The sequence below is a fragment of the Nyctibius grandis genome, chromosome 3 (assembly GCF_013368605.1).
Source record: "Nyctibius grandis isolate bNycGra1 chromosome 3, bNycGra1.pri, whole genome shotgun sequence".
NCBI lineage: Eukaryota > Metazoa > Chordata > Aves > Nyctibiiformes > Nyctibiidae > Nyctibius > Nyctibius grandis.
This window is the reverse complement of record NC_090660.1, coordinates 74,141,246-74,161,563: the sequence shown is the minus strand read 5'-3', so window position 1 is coordinate 74,161,563 and position 20,318 is coordinate 74,141,246. Positions and strand designations below refer to the sequence as shown.

At 46.1% G+C, this 20,318-nt stretch overlaps 1 protein-coding gene and 3 non-coding genes across 4 annotated transcripts in view; 3 read left to right on the top strand and 1 right to left on the bottom strand.

Moving 5' to 3' along the window:
• The window catches only part of DNAJC5B (DnaJ heat shock protein family (Hsp40) member C5 beta), a 42,310-nt gene extending 27,316 nt beyond the window's left edge, over window positions 1–14,994 (bottom strand). Inside the window, exon 1 of the mRNA XM_068396905.1 lies at window positions 14,888–14,994. Coding sequence (XP_068253006.1) covers window positions 14,888–14,994 — 107 coding nt within the window. The remainder of the gene's footprint in view (window positions 1–14,887) is intronic.
• TRNAY-GUA (transfer RNA tyrosine (anticodon GUA)) lies at window positions 1,768–1,856 on the top strand. The gene is given in 2 exon segments: window positions 1,768–1,804; window positions 1,821–1,856. It is a non-coding gene; the product is annotated as a tRNA-Tyr (tRNA).
• TRNAA-AGC (transfer RNA alanine (anticodon AGC)) lies at window positions 2,181–2,253 on the top strand. The gene has a single exon. It is a non-coding gene; the product is annotated as a tRNA-Ala (tRNA).
• On the top strand, window positions 6,073–6,161 carry TRNAY-GUA (transfer RNA tyrosine (anticodon GUA)). Its single transcript is given in 2 exon segments — window positions 6,073–6,109; window positions 6,126–6,161. It is a non-coding gene; the product is annotated as a tRNA-Tyr (tRNA).
• Window positions 14,995–20,318: the final 5,324 nt, after the last annotated feature.

Below are 20,318 nucleotides of genomic sequence, written 5' to 3'. Positions count from 1 at the left end.
CCGGAGCAGGATTACCTAGATCATATCACACAGGAACGTGTCCAGGCGGGTTTTGAATGTCTCCAGAGAAGGAGACTCCACAACCTCTCTGGGCAGCCTGTTCCAGTGTTCAGTCACCCTCACCGTAAAGAAGTTTTTCCTCATATTTATGTGGAACCTCCTGTGTTCCAGCTTGCACCCATTGCCCCTTGTCCTGTCAATGGATGTCACTGAGAAGAGCCTGGCTCCAGCCTCATGACACTTGTCCTTTATATATTTATAAATCTTAATGAGGTCACGCCACAGTCTCCTCTTCTCCAAGCTAAAGAGACCCAGCTCCCTCAGCCTCTCGTCATAAGGGAGATGTTCCACTCCCTTAATCATCTTCATGTCTCTGCACTGGACTCTTTCTAGCAGTTCCCTGTCCTTCTTGAACTGAGGGGCCCAGAACTGGACACAATATTCCAGATGCGGCCTCACCAGGGCAGAGTAGAGGGGGAGGAGAACCTCTCTTGACCTACTAACCACACCCCTTCTAATGCACCTCAGGATGCCATTGGCCTTCTTGGCCACAAGGGCACATTGCTGGCTCATGGTCATCCTGCTGTCCACTAGGACCCCCAGGTCCCTTTCCCTTACGCTGCTCTCCAATAGGTCTGTCCCCAATTTGTACTCATACACGGGGTTGCTCTTGCCCAGATGCAGGACTCTACACTTGCCCTTGTTATATTTCATTAAATTTCTCCCCGCCCAACTCTCCAGCCTGTCCAGGTCTCTCTGAATGGCTGCGCAGCCTTCCGTGTGTCAGCCACTCCTCCCAGTTTTGAGTCATCAGTGAATATTGATTCTATACATATAGACCTTTTATTGTGGTGATTGGTGGTGGAATAAGAAACAAAGGCCCACAACTGAAGCAGGACGGGTTCAATTTTTTCTCCCCTCAGGACATCCAGGCAGGAGAAGAAGGGTGCCCAGGGGGCTATGCAGTCTCGATACTTGGAGGTTGGCATGAGCTGACTGGCTGAAGCCTTGGGCAAGCTGCTGTGATCCCTGATCTGGAGGTGCTTGGAGAAGGATGCTGGAATAGACATGTGCTGAGGACACATCCAAGCTGATTCCTCTTGACAGCTCTGTCATGGAGGCAGAGATGGGAGAAGGCCCTGACGGTCCATCAATAGCTCTGCTGGTGGAGCGGAGGACTGCAGGATCCCTTGCATGGGTAACCTTATGTCTCGTCTGGCCCCTGATAGGCCTGAATGGCCCTGACCAGCCTCACACAGGGCATCTACCTCCACCCATGGGACCAGGAGCTCAATTTTTGTTCAGCTCTGGGCCTTCACGCTATTTCTGAGCTATACATTAGGAGTCTTGGCCTATAGCTCAGCCACGGCCATGGCATTGGATATGTCCAGCCACACTGGCCCTTGATGCAGATGCTGATGTGCAGACAGATATTCTGTCTTGACCTCATCCCTGGCTTGTCAGTCTGGACCTGCCTGGCGCTCATTGGGTGTAATTGCCACTCTGACCTCTGCAGTGACTTCCTGGCGTGCAGTTGTACCTTCCTCATGGTGATAGTAGTGCCTTGTGTTCTGGAGGCTGGCTTGGAGTGAGCCATCACGGTTGAGTCTGCCCTGGTCAGGAGCTGTGGGCCGGAGAGTTTGCGGGCAATGTGGGTCCAAGGCAAGTCTTTCTTTTTCCCACATGAAGAGACTCATGCAGGTATGCGGGAGTGGTGTGAGAGCTGAATGGTTGGATGTGTGTGTGATGTGTCAAGGTCCCTTAATTCCTTCAATAGCTCAGCTGGTAGAGCGGAGGACTGTAGGCTCCCTTGCACGGCCATCCTTAGGTTGCTGGTTCAACTCCGGCTCGAAGGAGTGCCCTTTTGGCTCTGGCCCAGACCTTGAGACACCTCTGCCTTTTCGCCCTGCCCAGGTGGCTCCCCTCCAAGGGCTGCCCAGCCTTGAACTCTTGCCTGATGTGGGGTAGACAACCCGACAAGGCAGTTTCAGATGAACCCAGGGCAGGGGACGGTGGTCCTGAGCACTGGGGTTGTCAGGGGTCACCTCCAGCAGGAAAGTGAGTGGGTGAGTGGGTTTAAGAGCGAGGCCGACAGGAGGCCGAGGCTTTGGGTGCAGGGCAGCCTGTGTCAGGGCTGGGTGCCTGGGAGGGGAGCGGAGTTGAGGCAGAGGCTGTGGGCTGGGGAATTAGCTCAAGTGGTAGAGCGCTCGCTTAGCATGTGAGAGGCAGCGGGATCGATGCCCGCATTCTCCAATGCTTTTCATTCCCCTTGCCTGGACACAGGGCCCTTTGCCTGGGACTGGTGTCCTCTGGGTCTGTGGGGATTGCATGGTTCACCTGGTCTGCACAGAAAGGGACAGCATCCAGGGCTGCACCACAGGCAGCAGAGGCTCTGGATCGAGGGAAGGTGTTCTCCATCTTTGCTTGGCGTCTGATTAATTGATGGCATCTAGAAAAATGTGCCCAAATTTGGGCCTCTTTGTAGAAGAGAGACGTTGGCCAAGTGTGGCGACCTCAGAACAAGGCCACCAGGAGGATGGCTGGGAGCAGGCACACTTGCCCTTTGAGGGGAGGCCAGTGAATGTGGGTGGCTTGTCCATCTGCTGGAGAAGAGAGGGCTTTGGAGGAGATAAGCAGCCGTTTATCAGAACGCTTATCAGGAGGTTATTACAGAATCACAGAATCACAGAATGTTAGGGATTGGAAGAGACCTCGAAAGATCATCTAGTCCAATCCCCCTGCCGGAGCAGGATTACCTAGATCATATCACACAGGAACGCGTCCAGGCGGGTTTTGAATGTCTCCAGAGAAGGAGACTCCACAACCTCTCTGGGCAGCCTGTTCCAGTGTTCAGTCACCCTCACTGTAAAGAAGTTTTTCCTCATATTTATGTGGAACCTCCTGTGTTCCAGCTTGCACCCATTGCCCCTTGTCCTGTCAGTGGATGTCACTGAGAAGAGCCTGGCTCCATCCTCATGACACTTGCCCTTTACATATTTATAAACATTAATGAGGTCACCCCTCAGTCTCCTCTTCTCCAAGCTAAAGAGACCCAGCTCCCTCAGCCTCTCGTCATAAGGGAGATGTTCCACCCCCTTAATCATCTTCGTGGCTCTGTGCTGGACTCTCTCTAGCAGTTCCCTGTCCTTCTTGAACTGAGGGGCCCAGAACTGGACACAATATTCCAGATGCGGCCTCACCAGGGCAGAGTAGAGGGGGAGGAGAACCTCTCTTGACCTACTAACCACACCCCTTCTAATGCACCTCAGGATGCCATTGGCCTTCTTGGCCACAAGGGCACATTGCTGGCTCATGGTCATCCTGCTGTCCACTAGGACCCCCAGGTCCCTTTCCCCTACGCTGCTCTCCAATAGGTCTGTCCCCAACTTATACTCATACACGGGGTTGTTCTTGCCCAGATGCAGGACTCTACACTTGCCCTTGTTATATTTCACTAAATTTCTCCCCGCCCAACTCTCCAGCCTGACTAGGTCTCTCTGAATGGCAGCACAGCCTTCCGGTGTGTCAGCCACTCCTCCCAGTTTTGAGTCATCAGTGAATATTGATTCTATACATATAGACCTTTTATTGTGGTGATTGGTGGTGGAATAAGAAACAAAGGCCCACAACTGAAGCAGGACGGGTTCAACTTTTTCTCGCGTCAGGACATCCAGGCAGGAGAAGAAGGGTGCCCAGGGGGCTGTGCAGTCTCCATACTTGGAGGTTGGCATGAGCTGACTGGCTGAAGCCTTGGGCAAGCTGCTGTGATCCCTGATCTGGAGGTGCTTGGAGAAGGATGCTGGAATAGACATGTGCTGAGGACACATCCAAGCTGATTCCTCTTGACAGCTCTGTCATGGAGGCAGAGATGGGAGAGGGCCCTGACAGTCCATCAATAGCTCTGCTGGTGGAGCGGAGGACTGCAGGATCCCTTGCATGGCTACCCTTATGTCTCGTCTGGCCCCTGATAGGCCTGAATGGCCTTGACCAGCCTCACATGGGGCATCCACCTCCACCCATGGGACCAGGAGCTCAATTTTTGTTCAGCTCTGGGCCTTCACGCTATTCCTGAGCTATACATTAGGAATCTTGGCCTATAGCTCCTATAGCCTGGAAATGTCCAGCCACACTGGCCCTTGATGCAGATGCTGATGTGCAGACAGACATTCTATCTTGACCTCATTGTCAGCCTGGACCTGCCTGGCGCTCATTGCGTGTGATTGTTACTCTGACATATTCAGTGACTTCCTGGCATGCAGATATCCCTTCCTCATCGTGATAATAGTGCCGTCTGTTCTGGACGCTCACTTAGAGCGAGCCACCACGGCTGGGTCTTTCCTGGTCAGGAGCTGTGGACCTGAGAGCTTGTGGACAATGTGGGTCTAAGGCAAATCTTTCATTCTTCCTGCTGAAGACACTCATGCGGGCATGTGGGTGTAGTGTGAGAGATGAATGGTTGGGATGAGTATGTGATGCAGGTGTGAGGTGTCAGGGTCCCTTGATTCCTTTAATAGCTCAGCTGGTGGAGCAGAGGACTATAGGCTCCCTTGCACGGCCATCCTTAGGTTGCTGGTTCAACTCTGGCTTGAAGGAGTGCCCTTTTGGCTCTGACCCAGACCCTGCAGCACCTTTGTCTTTTCAGCAGCAAAGTTCACACTGAGGAGGAGGCACTTGTTCGGTCAGAACGGGGTGGCTGAGGCCAAAAGGGCTGCTCAGGATCAAGTGGGAAGGCTGCATAAGCTTCAGTTGCAGTTGTGCGGTGGACAGGCAGCTCCAGGTCCTGCTTAAGCAGGTGGCAGTTCAGGTTGGCTACTTGAGTCCAAAGGTCATGGCCAGGCTCAGCATCGATGGGGAATGTGTGCAGGCACAGGCAGAGCTGCAACCCAGATCCAGTGGTTCTCAGGAAGGTACCAAGGGCAAGAGGCTCAGCTTCAAAGTATCTATCTCCTGTGCAAAGGAGGCCAGGTCCCTGCTGAGGCTTCTTGTAGCATTTTCATGCAAGGCCACCACTTGTACATGCTCCAAGTTGTTTCTGAGCTGGGACAGCCAAATGCACATGGTGGTGGGGATGCACTCAGGCTCCCAAGTGACTTGACCCTGAGTTCTGGTTTTGTCAGAGGGGCACCTCCATCAGGAAAGTGAGTGGGTGAGTGGGTGTGAGAGTGATGCCAGTGGGAGGCCCAGGCTTTGGGTGCAGGGCAGCCTGGGTCAGGGCTGGGTGCCTGGGAGGGGAGCAGAGTTGAGGCAGAGGCTGTGAGCTGGGGAATTAGCTCAAGCGGTAGAGCGCTCGCTTAGCATGTGAGAGGCAGCGGGATCGATGCCCGCATTCTCCAATGCTTTTCATTCCCCTTGCCTGGAGACAGGGCCCTTTGCCTGCGGTCCATGTCCTGTGCGGGCTGTGGGAGCTCACAGTGCACCCAGAAAGCAAAAAGTAGGAAAACATCCCGGGGTGTAAAAAGTCCAGCACAGGCAATTTAACAGGGGACCTTATTTTCTCCCTCTTTTTGCTTGACAGATGTCAAACGTCATCTCAAGTACTGTGTCCAGCTTTGAGCTCCCCTGTACAGGAAAGACATAGATGAAATGGAGCAACACCAGTGGAGGGCCTCCAAGAACCTCAGGGAATGGAGGGATTTCTCTTTGAGGATGGGCTGAGGACACTGGGCATGTTCAGGCTGGAGAAAGAGAAGTTCAGAGGGCTTACGCATAACCTTCCAGCACGTGGGAGGATGTTACTGAGTAGAGGAAATGCTGTCCTTTTGTTTGGTGCTTGATCAGAGGGCAAAAACCAGCACAGTGAAAATGGATCAAGGGAAGTTGCAGTGGGATATGGCTTGTTTTGGCCCTGACGAGTGTCCAGCTGTAGAAGATGACGTCCAAGGAGCTTGTGGAGTTTTTCTGTTTGGGGGTTTGCCTGGTTTGAGAGGCTAAAGGGTTGAGCAAGGTGGTGTGATGTTGGAGCTGAGGCTGTTTGAAGCAGGATGTTGGAGTAGAGGCATCATTCTACGCTTTGCATGGAGGCGTGTTGGATGATTGTGTGATGGGCGAGGTAAGGGGCAGGGCCCCATGGTTCCTTCGATAGCTCAGCTGGTAGAGCGGAGGACTGTAGGCTCCCTTGCACGGCTATCCTTAGGTCGCTGGTTCAACTCCGGCTCGAAGGAGTGCCCTTTTGGCTCTGGCCCAGACCTTGGGGCACCTCTGCCTTTTCACCCTGCCCAGGTGGCTCCCCTCCAAGGGCTGCCCAGCCTTGAACTCCTGCCTGATGTGGGGAAGTTGACCAGACAAGCAGTTTCAGGTGATCCCAGGGCAGGGGACGGTGGTCCTGAGCACTGGGGTTGTCAGGGGTCACCTCCAGCAGGAAAGTGAGTGGGTGAGTGTGTGTGGGTGTAAGAAGGAGGCCGAGGCTTTGGGTGCAGGGCAGCCTGTGTCAGGGCTGGGTGCCTGGGAGGGGAGCGGAGTTGAGGCAGAGGCTGTGGGCTGGGGAATTAGCTCAAGTGGTAGAGCGCTCGCTTAGCATGTGAGAGGCAGCGGGATCAATGCCCGCATTCTCCAATGCTTTTCATTCCCCTTGCCTGATCACAGGGCCCTTTGCCTGGGACTGGTGTCTTCTGGGTCTGTGGGGATTTCATGGTTCACCTGGTCTGCACAGAAAGGGACAGCATCCAGGGCTGCACCACAGGCAGCAGAATCTCTGGATCGAGGGAAGTTGTTCTCCATCTTTGCTTGGTATCTGACATATAGAAGAATGTGGTCCTCTTTGTAGAAGAGAACTTTGAGCCTCTGTGTAGAACACACACATTGGCCAAGTGCAGCGACCTCAGAACAAGGCCACAGGACTGCTGGGAGCAGGCGCACTTGCCCTTTGAGAAGAGGCCAGTGAATGTGGGCTTGTCTAACTGCCGGAGAAGAGAGGACTTTGGAGGAGATAAGCAGCCGTTTATCAGAAGGCTTATCAGGAGGTTATTGATTCTATAGGTATAGGCATTTTACTGTGGTGATTGGTGGAGGAATCAGAAACAAAAGGCCCACAACTGAAGCAGGAAGGGTTCAATTTTTTCTCCCCACAGGGCATCCAGGCAGGAAAAGAAGGGTGCCCAGGGGGCTGTGCAGTCTCCATACTTGGAGGTTGGCATGAGCTGACTGGCTGAAGCCTTGAGCAAGCTGCTGTGATCCCTGATCTGGAGGTGCTTGGAGAAGGATGCTGGAACAGACATGTGCTGAGATCTCATCCAAGCTGATTCCTCTTGACAGCTCTGTCATGGAGGCAGAGATGGGAGAGGGCCCTGACAGTCCATCAATAGCTCTGCTGGTGGAGCGGAGGACTGCAGGATCCCTTGCATGGCTACCCTTATGTCTCGTCTGGCCCGTCATAGGCCTGAATGGCCCTGACCAGCCTCACGCGGGGCATCCACCTCTATCCATGGGAACAGAAGGTCGATTTGTGTTCATCTCTGGGCCTTCTCTCTCTTTCTGAGCTATACATTAGGAGTCTTCACCTATAGCTCAGCCATGGCCACAGCCATGGAGATGTCCAGCTGCACTGGCCCTTGATGCAGATCCTGACGTACAGAGAGATATTCTTTCTTGACCTCATCCCTGGCTTGTCAGTCTGGATCTGCCTGACGCTCACGGGACATGATCATCACTCTGACCTCTGCAGTGACTTCCTGGCATGCCATTGTCCTTGCCTCACTCTGACAATGGTGCCTTCTGATCCTTGACTCTCTCTTAGAGCGAGCCACCATGGCTGGGTCTTTCCTGGTCAGGAGCTGTGGGCCTTAGAGTTTCTGAGCAATGTAGGTCTAAGGCAAATCTTTCTTTTTTCCTGCTGAAGAGACTCATCCGATATGCGGGAGTGGTGTGAGAGCTGAATGGTTCGATGAGTATGTGGTGCAGGCGTGAGGTGTCCCATGATTCCTTCGATAGCTCAGCTGGTATAGCGGAGGACTGTAGGCTCCCTTGCATGGCCATCCTTAGGTCGCTGGTGTGGGAATATAAAGGAAGATTGGCGAGGAGGATTGTAAACACGCTCAAGTGACTTGCACCTGGGGTGTCGAAAAACACGTATATCATACTAGTAACCGTTGTTTAGTCTTGTGTGCTGGACAAGTAGAACATCTGCATTCAGATAACATAGGCCTGTCATAAGACTCAGGGGCACCTCATTGTTCATGCCTGAGATTCCTGACCTGCTGTGAGAAAGATCAAAGCACAGTGGAAAACTACTGCCTGCAAGGAACCCCTAATATACAGGTGAAAGCAGCAGGCCCAGAATCTCTCGCTTGCTCTCTAGTAGGAACCGAGCTCTGCAGTGCCTGTGTCCCCGCTTGCGTGCCTCTGCCCTGGGTGCTGCTTTGGACATCCCCCGGTTTGAGAGGTAACGGGAATAAATTTGCTCTTTGCATTTTATCCGTGGTCTTGTGGCTGTTCCTGCATCCTGCCTGTGTCGGCTCACACATTTTGGCATAGTCGTCAGGATCCAGGAACAGTCATGCCATGGCTGAAAAAGAAGTCAGGGACTGGGTAGGCCGTGACGGTGACTCCCTGCATTCCAGGATGGCCCAATACTGAGGACTGGGCCCCTGTGGCCACTTTCCTGGCTACACAGGCTCCGCCAGAAGCATGGCCTGAAATAGATGACGGGGTGGTGATTATCCCCCCAGGCAATTGACATGGCTATGCGCGGGTTGCCATGGAAAACGGCATCAGATTCTTCTCGCAAATTAGCGGGGAGATTGGGATGGTTGTTAGCTACTGGTCTTAGAGCTTTTCACTGTGAAAATGTTGCATTACGGAGTAGAGTGAGAGAATTAGAGAAGGAAGTTGGGACTTTACAGGATGCAAAGGTGATTGCACGTGAAGTAATTACTATTCAAGCAGAGCGGTGCTATGAGTTGCAAGATAATGTAGAGCGGTTGGTAGCGCTTATTGCTAATAAACGAAGGGATAAATATGGAAAAAGTAAGGTTTCGATTTCCCAAGTTGATGCTCTCACTGCAAAACGGTCATGGGATCCTGAGGAACGGGATGGAAATATTGAGAGTGAATCCTCGGACTCTGAGATTGAGTTTGAATTTGATCCAGACTTAAAAGGCAGGGAGGTGGTGGAAGCACGACCCCTCATACAAATAAGGTGGCAGCAGGAACAAGTGGACGGGGAAGTGCAGGTCACACGTACTTACACTCCGAAAGAATTAAGGGAATTTTTAGATATCTATCAGCAGAAGAGTGGGGAAGGCATACTGGCATGGATTTTGCGAGCTTGGGACAGTGAGGCTTCATCTATTCATTTATTAGCAGGTGAAAAAGATTTATTAAGCCCTGTAGCCCATGACGATCAGGTACAGCGGGGATATGCTCAGTTGCAAGGTGTCAGGGGCCCTGATGGGTGAGCCATTATTGCACCTACGCTGTATCAGTGGTTGTGTGAAGCAGTTTTAACAGCATATGCAGAACCTGTTGAATTAGTGTCATCCCTTGTAAGCTGGTGCACATTGGAAGAAGGTATTAATTTGGTGCGGTAAATGTGGAATGATTTTGTACAAGCCGGCATCCCACGGTCAGAAATAGATGGGATCACAACATCAGAAATGTTTCACAGATGGCAAAAGTTAGCATTTACGCGAAAAAGCCGACCACCCCCAGCCCCACCACCAACTCCGCGCCCACCCTCCGCCCCTCCTGCCACCGCAATGCACGACACTACTTGGCAAATGAACTATAAAGTGGCAGTCTTGGGGCGGGGTGGGGGTTACATGTATTAGCTCTGGTGAATACTGGAGCTGAAGTTACTGTATTGCATAGTATTGTTAATAATAAAGACGCCACATCACAGATCTGTGGACTGGGGGGAAATCTGACCCCCGCCCTCCAAGCTAAGTTGACCTTAACAATAGAAAATGCTACACCATTTACTGCGACCGTGTTAATTGTCCCAATTAAAGAATATTTCTTGAGTATTGATATGTTGACAGGACGAACAGTTGAAACTTTAAGTGGTTGCTTCTGCTTTGGAACTTCACAAGCAGGATTTGCTATTCGATCTATAACTGTCTTGTGTGCATTCCCGAAGTGGGATCCTGTTGTGCTGCCTGTGCCTGCCAAGGTGATAACAGTAAAAACAGTATCGTATTCCAGGGGGGGGAGGAGGAAATTACCCAAACCAGCTGGCACTTGGAGAATGACTGTATATTACATAGAATTGAATGAAGTCCCCCACTCCCCCACCCCATGTAGTTACTGTACCAGACACGGTTACTCTTATAAAAAAGAAAATCAGCAAAAGTTCACAACCCTGGAGAGTGGTGATAGACCTTGCTAATGCTTTCTTTTCGCTAGCCATTGCTTCAGAAACCCAAGACCAGTTTGCCTTTACCTGGCAACAAAACCAATATACTTTCCAAGTTTTTGCCTCAGGGATACAAACACCATCCCTCCATCTGCCACCAAATGATAGCAGCTGCTGAATCACTGAAAGTGCATTTAAAGGACCAAGGCTGGGCAATTAATTCAAAGAAAATACAGGGCCCTTGTACTACCATACAATTTTTGGGAATAGATTGGCATGCATTTCTCCTCTTATTTTACATCTTTTGTTGATATTGGATTCTCGAGTTCTTGTATTTCAGGTATCGTCGACGAATACCTGTACCTTATCTAGTGGAGATAGCATTGGAATGGTGTTATTGGTGTCACAAACCCAACATCAAACTGAAGTTCAATCTGAAAAAAGCACATGCCCTGGATGCATTTCTGCAAGGCCAAAATGTAAATACTTAGATTTGGTGTAACTAACTCATCTGCTTTTTATATTAAGGGAAGATCAACAGCTGCAGATCTTTTAACAATGTGTTTCATTAGCATGCCAGTAGCTGTATTATACAACTATATTATGGTAAGCGATTGTGATATTGATGTTTTTCATTTGCTATTTTTTCTGAGTAGGTAACGACTGTATGGCAATGAACATTACAACATTGATTGACAATGGACTACTTCCTCCTCCAACACCATAAATGCAGCCTCAACATCACTGATAAACCAGCCAGCACAGAGGACAACATTCAACATCTCCAGGACTTATAGCATCCAATGGAACAATCTACTGATGGTGCCTGGCTGGCTGAGTGGTTTCATTCCCTGACAGGATGACTGGGACACTTGATTTACAGTATTATTCTATAGATATATATGTTTATTCATTTTCCTATATGTATTTATTGCATGCTTCTGTATATTACTCTGTTCTATACCCCTCAAGCCCAAATGTACACGTCCAGCTTTGTACTCCCCAGGAGAAGCGGTCTCTTGAGCGAGGGGGTGGAATGTGGGAATATAACGGAAGATTGGCGAGGAAGATTGTAAACACGCTCAAGTGACTTGCACCTGGGGTGTCGAAAAACACATATATCATACTAGTAACCGTTGTTTAGTCTTGTGTGCTGGACAAGTAGAACATCTGCATTCAGATAACATAGGCCTGTCATAAGACTCAGGGGCACCTCATTGTTCATGCCTGAGATTCCTGACCTGCTGTGAGAAAGATCAAAGCACAGTGGAAAACTACTGCCTGCAAGGAACCCCTAATATACAGGCGAAAGCAGCAGGCCCAGAATCTCTCGCTCGCTCTCTAGTAGGAACCGAGCTCTGCAGTGCCTGTGTCCCCGCTTGCGTGCCTCTGCCCTGGGTGCTGCTTTGGACATCCCCCGGTTTGAGAGGTAACGGGAATAAATTTGCTCTTTGCATTTTATCCATGGTCTTGTGGCTGTTCCTGCATCCTGCCTGTGTCGGCTCACACAGCTGGTTCAACTCCAGCTTGAAGGAGTGCCCTTTTGGCTCTGGCCCAGACCCTGCAGCACCTTTGTCTTTTCAGCAGCAAAGTTCACACTGAGGAGGAGGCACTTGTTCGGTCAGAACGGGGTGGCTGAGGCCAAAAGGGCTGCTCAGGATCAAGTGGGAAGGCTGCATAAGCTTCAGTTGCAGTTGTGCGGTGGACAGGCAGCTCCATGGTCCTGCTTAAGCAGGTGGCAGTTCAGGTTGGCTACTTGAGTCCAAAGGTCATGGCCAGGCTCAGCATCGATGGGGAATGTGTGCAGGCACAGGCAGAGCTGCAACCCAGATCCAGTGGTTCTCAGGAAGGTACCAAGGGCAAGAGGCTCAGCTTCAAAGTATCTATCTCCTGTGCAAAGGAGGCCAGGTCCCTGCTGAGGCTTCTTGTAGCATTTTCATGCAAGGCTACCACTTGCACATGCTCCAAGTTGTTTCTGAGCTGGGACAGCCAAATGCACATGGTGGTGGGGATGCACTCAGGCTCCCAAGTGACTTGACCCTGAGTTCTGGTTTTGTCAGAGGGGCACCTCCATCAGGAAAGTGAGTGGGTGAGTGGGTGTGAGAGTGATGCCAGTGGGAGGCCCAGGCTTCGGGTGCAGGGCAGCCTGGGTCAGGGCTGGGTGCCTGGGAGGGGAGCGGAGTTGAGGCAGAGGCTGTGAACTGGGGAATTAGCTCAAGCGGTAGAGCGCTTGCTTAGCATGTGAGAGGCAGCGGGATCGATGCCCGCATTCTCCAATGCTTTTCATTCCTCTTGCCTGGACACAGGGCCCTTTGCCTGGGGCCCAAGCTCATCATGTGCCCAGAGGAGGAGAGCATCGAGGGCTGTATCAGTAGTAGCAGAGGGCATTGGCATAAGCAGAGTTAAGGAATTATCCTTCTTTTTTCCGTAGTCATTAAATGGCATTCAGAGTACTGCACACATTTTCTAATAAAATTGTAAACCACCAATGTGTACTCTCTCACAGAGTTGTCTATGTAGTTATTTTTTTGTAAATAGTCTATCAAACTGGATCTTTTCAAACTTTTGAGGATAACATAAGAAATGCGGTGTCTCTCTGCACATTCCAGTCTCTTCATTGTCAGACTGGAAAGCAGATCTCAAAGTCGAGTTTAAGTAATTATGCCAAAAAAAGTCTCTAAAGATTTTTTTTTGTAGGATATTGGACATAAAGAGATCTCCTTTCAAATTCTGCTGATTAGAAGCCTGTTAGCTTTACTCCTTGATAAATTAGAGCGTGCCAAACTCCAAATAAAAGCACAGAAAGGTACCTCTGTCATGTTTATTAAAAAGTAAATTTTGCCCTGGGCTGTGGTAGTATGATTAATACTGACTTAATTAATAATGGCAGGAAACTCAGAATCTGGTATTGCTGGTTTTATACCTTGTACCAAAGAACACCAGTTCAGCAGCAGATTTTTGGATTAGCATAAATTAAAAGATAATTAAAGCAAATCTATGAGACTGACTCATCATTTTATCTTGCAAATATTTACAGCTACTCCATTAAAAGTGAATCCCTCTGACATTTCCACTTTAGTCATAAGCAGCCTTTTTTTTTTTTTGCTATAATTACTAATAAAGATGGGTAAAGCACCACTGTCAGTTTTACCATATATCACTGTGTAAATCATCCTTCTTCATGTTCAGCATTAAATATAGTTAATTCCATTCTACATTCTTCCATGACAACTCTCTCCTTTGGGGATTAAAGAAGGCCTCCTTTCCATAAATTTAAATGTAAAAGCAACAGGAAAACATGAGGTTTGATACAGAAGATGGTTTCTGCAGCCAGGCTATACCACAGGGACACAGAAGGTGCAAGTCATGAGCGAATTTGATACTGTAGTAAGTTTATCCCTCAGTGGTATAGTGATGCAAGACAACAAAATCATGAGATGTTAATAGTTTTACTTCCATTGTGTGAAGAGTTTGAACATTCACTACTTCTCCCACCTCCATTGAATATATGCCTTTAGGAACAGAAAGTGGGAGATATGCGATTTGTCACAACAAAATTCAAACTAAACAACGATGCAAGTAGATCTATTTCAGAACCTCTTTTTCAGTTCAAATATATTCTTGCATTTGATAGGAAAAGCAAGCTGTGGTGAAGTTTGACTGGTAATACAGTGCAAACAACAACACCCAGAATGATGCCGTAATAAAAGTTTTACTATATTTATTAAATCTGCAGTACACGTCTGGTGTATTTTGATGTCAAGAACATCTATTTCACTCATGACATTTAAAGTTCTTTCTCTTTTTAATAGCAGCAGAACAGATTTAAGAGCAAAATGACCCATAAAATCTTCTAGTCTTACTTCTAGGTCTTGTTGCATTTCAACAAAATACTTTTCACGATTTTGATAACTTCTGTTTGAGTAAAACTTATCTTAAATCCTTCTCCTCTTTTCCAATAGAGAGCCTACCATTTCCCGTGCCAGTATGTTTCAGTGGTTGGTTATGCGCACTGTTAAAATCACGTACCTCTTTTTCAGCTCAAATTGCTTTTAGATTCCAAGCACTGGTTTTGGTTATGTCTGCCTTCATAAAGTGAAGAACCCTCTCACACCTAGCATTTTTCCCTTTCAAAAATACCACACACTATAATCAAATAATCTATCGGTCGTCTTCTTTATGACAAGGTAAACTGATCAAACTCCTTATGTCTCTTACTCTAGTTCTTGAATCATTATTACAGCACTTTTCTGCATTGGCTTTACTTTTCAACATACTTCAGGAAAAGCTGGTAACACAAGAACTGCACACAGTATTCAAAAACTGCACTTCACAAGCATAGCCTGTGTTATTTTATCCTATCAGTCTGACCTCTCATTCAGCTAGATTAAAACATTTTAGATGAAGCACACAGATTGCTTGTGGGATGAAATAAACAGATTCACATGGCATCACCCCTGATTCTTTTCAGGCTCACAGTGCAAAAAAAAATGGTAACAATGAAAGTCTACAGTGCAGGTACCTCAAAAGGTTTTACCATCATAATCATGCTAGACACACAAGCATTTTTAGACATGTGGCAAAGTCCATTTCACATACCTGTAGGACTTCTTAATCTCATCATGTGTTGCCCCCTTCTCTAGGGCCAGGATTTCATATAACGCCTCCCCTGATGTTGACAAAGTACGTTGCCTTTGTTCAGCCATGTTAGCATTGCATTACCAAAGCTGCTAATGAAGAAAACAATTTAAAATAGCAGAGACTGCAAGTATATATGGATAATATTTCTTATTGTTCATTTTAATAGATTTTAATCAGGTAGCAAAAGGTTAAAAATACATGAAAGTGAAACTAGAATAAAACCTCCTCTACGTTATCCTCCATCCCTTAAGATATTTTAAAATTATTTGAGAAAATGGAAAAGCAAAACTAAAAACCAGAAGCTCTTGTGTTAGGTATCACTGCTCATATTAAAAGCTTGATATTGCTCTCACTGAAATAAATGACTAAATTTCTTACAGCATTAATGCCTGCACATAGTAGTTCCACCTAGTTTTATTTGTGTTTGTTTACATCTATCTTTTCTAAGTCTTAGAAGAATAATTCTACTATTTGTTAAGGCTATTGGCTTCTTGCAGTGGAGTAAGAGCTTTGTACCTCTGAGTATAACCTAATGCAACACAGCAGTGAATTTTTGCTTTCTCAACACAAGGACTCAGATTCAGACTAACCAATTTTAGGTGCCTAAGCTGAGTGATTAAGTTTGAAGCTTAGCCAAACTAGACTCCTTATATTGTCAACAGCCAGACATACATACCCAGAGGACAGTTGACCAAGAACTTTCTCTCTGTTACCTCTAAAGGGTGCTCAGGATGACAGCATTCCCAATTCATGTGCCTGAGGCATGTGACCTAGGCAATGAGACTAGATACCAAGAATTGACATCAGTATTATAAAAGTAACCATTTATTGCAAACTTATGCATGGGAAATACTGACATCAATCAGTATCAGAGATAAGACTTTGGGCTGAATTCATGAGCTTATGATAAATTTAACAAGGTGCCCTTACAGTATAGTGCAAGTAAAGGCTAAGCACAGGCTGACAGATTTAGTCCACTTCAGATTTATCGCCCATTCCTTCTTTCATCACAGAGGCAAAGCAGACAAAGAAGTGATTCTCCACTGAGTCGCTCTACTACCTCCTTACAGTTCATAGTTCATCCCTCTGGATTTGAAGAACCAAACATTTTTAAACTAGACCTAGCTAATGCTAGGCAATGGCATGAAGAAACTCATATAAACCATAATTTGAAACACCAGGTACAGATACCTATCATTCACAAGAGAAAGCTGCAGCTCTTTGATGGCAGACTTGCCTCGACAAAACTCTCACCACAAACTCTTTATTTCTTTGTACGTTGCACCCTTCTCCAAATGTTGAGAAGTAGTCACAGAAAAACCCTAAAAGTGAGCTGTAACCCCAGCCATTAGAAAAATTTCTGAGAGCCTGTTTTGTTAGGTAAGACTACCCACTCTGCTATTTCACCCTTCTCATTGCTGAGCTAGAAACACTATCTTGTCATTATTCATATATTATTTACTAGGCCACGTTTTGGTTCAGCACCAGCCATGTAACACTTTTAAGCTCTTCAACTTTGTTCAATATCAAAAAGAAAACTAAATACCATGTAAGTACACACAGGTATATAAAAAACTGAATAATTCTGGCACATAGTATCTGATTCACTGGGAGACCTAAATTTATTCATATTTACTTTGATGATTTCTTTTTCTAATAAGATAACACAAAATTAAGCTGAAAAAAATTCCTCTCTACTTTTAAGTGTCGTACACAAACCATCAACTAAATGGATTAAATTTTGTTTTTAAATTAGCAATTAAGAATGAAATTATATATGAGCTTAGAGATATTACTTTACCACCTGCAGTAGTTACAATGCTACTTGTTAATAATGGCATGTCCAGAGCATATTTAATATAATCCTGGGATCTGTCCTGATCACACTGGAATCATGCAAGGCACATCAAGCTGTTAATGCACAAGATAATGGTGGGCAACCATGTGAAGTCACAGATACACAGCATTATTTAAAAATTCCATTACATAATGCCAATAAGCTAAATGGCAACCCTGAAGAACAAAACAAAATTAAAGTTATGGCGGATTTTATTCTGAAGAACTAAAAAGTAATGTAATTTGTACTTTCTCATAAAATAATTCTAATAAACCAGTCAGCTATGGAAATTTAAACTCACTACCCTATTCAGTCTTTTAGTGATTAATCACCTTGAAGGTCTAGGTACTCGAAGTTATTTCTTACTTATTTAAAGCAGTCGTATAAAATACTAAAAGCACAATGAGATGACACTTTTCTAGAAAAAAGTTATGCTCTCTTCATTGAGGAAGATATAACAGTTACAATTTTAGTATTAGGTCCATTCTCATGGCTCAAATTACACTAGAATCCTATTTTCAAGCTATGTATTTTTGTTCCCGTGGAACAGAGACAAGAAAATATTGTTTACTTGCTTGAATGACAATAAAATATATTAAAAGACAATCCAAATTCTGATAACAATTCCACATCTTCTAAGAGCATGGGACCCCAGTTAACTTCAGCTTTTTCTGTGCAAATTTTATACTACCCAGGACGAACTATCTTACACAGATCTTGTAATAATATGTCTTTCTTCTACCATACCCATAATTCATTTGGATTTGCGCTGAAAAAATAAGGCAAGGCAATTCAAATAACATACCTGCTTCAAAAAGTGATGGAACAGAGTCTGGCATGTATAAACTCACAACATTATCGGTTCAATATCTTGATGTCTTTACACCAATATAATCCAAAAGGAAAGAAGCAAGTGCCACCAGAAGCCTTGTTCCATGGAAAGCAGCTGCTGCTTTTCATCCTTCACAATCAAGGTTAAACAGGTCAGCGGAGTCTGATTACTCTTTTTGTTTGTTTGCCCAGTATCCAATTGGTTATCTCTCAGGAAGACCTGTGAAAGAACAAATAAAACATTCATGAGCCTAAAGGCTGATATATCTGGGAGTTAATGACACCAAAAAATATGGGACAACTGTGTATTTAGTTAGTTGTTCTTCTGTGCTTTACTCTTGATGGTGTCCTGAGTTTGTCTTTTTTCCCATGCAAATTTATTAAACTTGTTTAAAGATACAGTAGTCTTGCTCTAAAGTTCACTTCTTTGAGACCAGCCATGGCTTAGATTTACTAGTCTCTTCCAGAAGATTAACTGAATAAGACCCTTTAGGACTCCTCTTGAATTCTTGTAAATTTTTATATCAAACCAGAAGATGTAGGCTGTCTTCTCTTACTCTGATGGAGCTTCTCTAACTTATATCATGAAAAAGTCTGAAGAGCCATTCCTTTCCATTTGCAATAGAGAAGACTAAATGCCAGAGACTTAAAAAAACAATTGCTCTTGAGATGCCATCCTTGGAAACAAATAGTTCATCCTTTGAACTCAAAAAGTTCATTTCCCAGATCGCCCAATTCCAAATGATACGTTTTTGTGGTGGGTTGAGCTTCGGTGGCTGCCAGACCCCTGCCCAGCCATTCTCTTACTCCTCCTCCTCAACAGGACAGGAGGAGAAAATAAGATGAAAAGCTCATGGATCAAGATAAAACAGAGCGATTCCTTACCAATTACCATCATGGGCAAAACAGGCTTACCTTGGGGAAAATTAATTTAATTTATTGCCAATTAACATAGATTTGGATGGTGAGAAACAAAGACAAATATTAAAATAATGCCTTCCCCTCACCACCCTGTCTCCAGGCTCAACTTCACTCCCTTGTTCTCGACTCCTCTAACCCCTACCCCTGAACGGTGCAGGGTGGATGGGGAATGGGGGGTTGTGGTGGGTTCATAACAGCTCCTCTCCACTGCCCCTTCCTCCTCACACTTCTCCCCTGCTCCAGCATGGATCCTTCCCACAGGCTGCAGTCCTTCACAAAATGCTCCAGTGTGAGTCCTCCATGGGCCATTGATCCTGTCAGGAGAACCTGCTCCTGCGTGGGCTCCTCTCCATGGACCACAGTTCCTTCAATAAACATCCACCTTCTCTGGTGTGGAGTCCTCCATGGGCAGCAGTGTGGATATCTGCTCTGGTGTGGTCCTCTCCATGGGCTGCAGGGAAACAGCTACTCCACCATGGTCATCTCCACGGGCTGCAGGGGATCTTTTCTCCAGTGCCTGGAGTACCTCCTCATTCTTTTTCTCTGACCTTGGTGTTCACAGGGCTGTTTCTCACCTTTCTTTCCCCTCACTGCCATGCAGCATTTTGCTCGCTCTTAAATATATTTTCCCAGAGGTGCCACCAGCTTGGCTGATGGGCTCAGCTGTCTCCTGTGGTAGGTCTGTTGTGGAGCTGGCTGTATCCAGCATGAGGCAGTCCCTGACCTCCCCCGCTGCAGGGAATCCCCTGCAGCCCCCCACTACCTAAATCTTGCCACAGACACCCAGTACAATTTTATGTAGACTAAAGTCCTGCAACTGGATTCATGGAGCCCCAAAACCCAGTAAAGTCTGCTTTGGCAAAAGTTAGTGTGTTTGTGCTTGGATTCTACTGCAAGACTGGAACTATACATCAATAATTTTTTAAAAAACAAGCGTAATTAATTACAATCGTATAAAACCACTATTTATGGAAAAGGAAGCAACAGCGTGACAGCTGATCAAAAAACATTGTTAAGTGGTTGCTTTTTAATGTGAAGCATGTGATTTTAACATTCCTCTTGTTCTTAGGTATATTCTTCAATTTCAAACATTCCCTCAAATTTCAGCTTTGGATGGGGATAAGGCAAGGCACATTTCAACCTAAAAAATGAGTGTTTTTCACAGTTATGAGGAGTCAAAATAGCATAGTCAAAACATTTTTTCCAGGACAACAACAGAGTAGGTACAGCTAATTCTGCTATGTTGTATGAACACAATAAACCAGATTATTCAATCAGCTTGCGTGATCTCAAACTCTGAAATGGCTTTATAAATCTTGCAAAACAAATAAACAAAAGTATGCTATTTAGTGGTAAGAATAAATTAAGGGGGAAAAATATAAAAGGAAGAAAATAAAATCACTTTGAGGTTACCCAAATCCTCTGTACTTATATACATCCTAGTATCAAGAAAACCATCAGTGTTGTGCGCTCTTGTCACGTACCCAGACCCGCAGTTGCGTGTGGGTACAGCTCCCTCTGGTGTGCTGAGCTAACGCTGCTCTGTAACCTGTATTTCAAACAAAATTGTTTTGTTTGAAGGAAATTAACACAATCTCTGCAAATCTATTTTTTTCCTTTGGCGGTTCTATATCCTAAGCACACTCTAATTAATCTTTAAAAGGCTCAAACTTTAACGAATTGTCATAACTCTTTTGTCAGATAAGCTATTTAATTTGGAAGAATAAAATATATTATTTAATGCCTATTCACTCTTCTCATTAATTTTTATTTTTTGTATTGTAACACCTAATAGTGCAC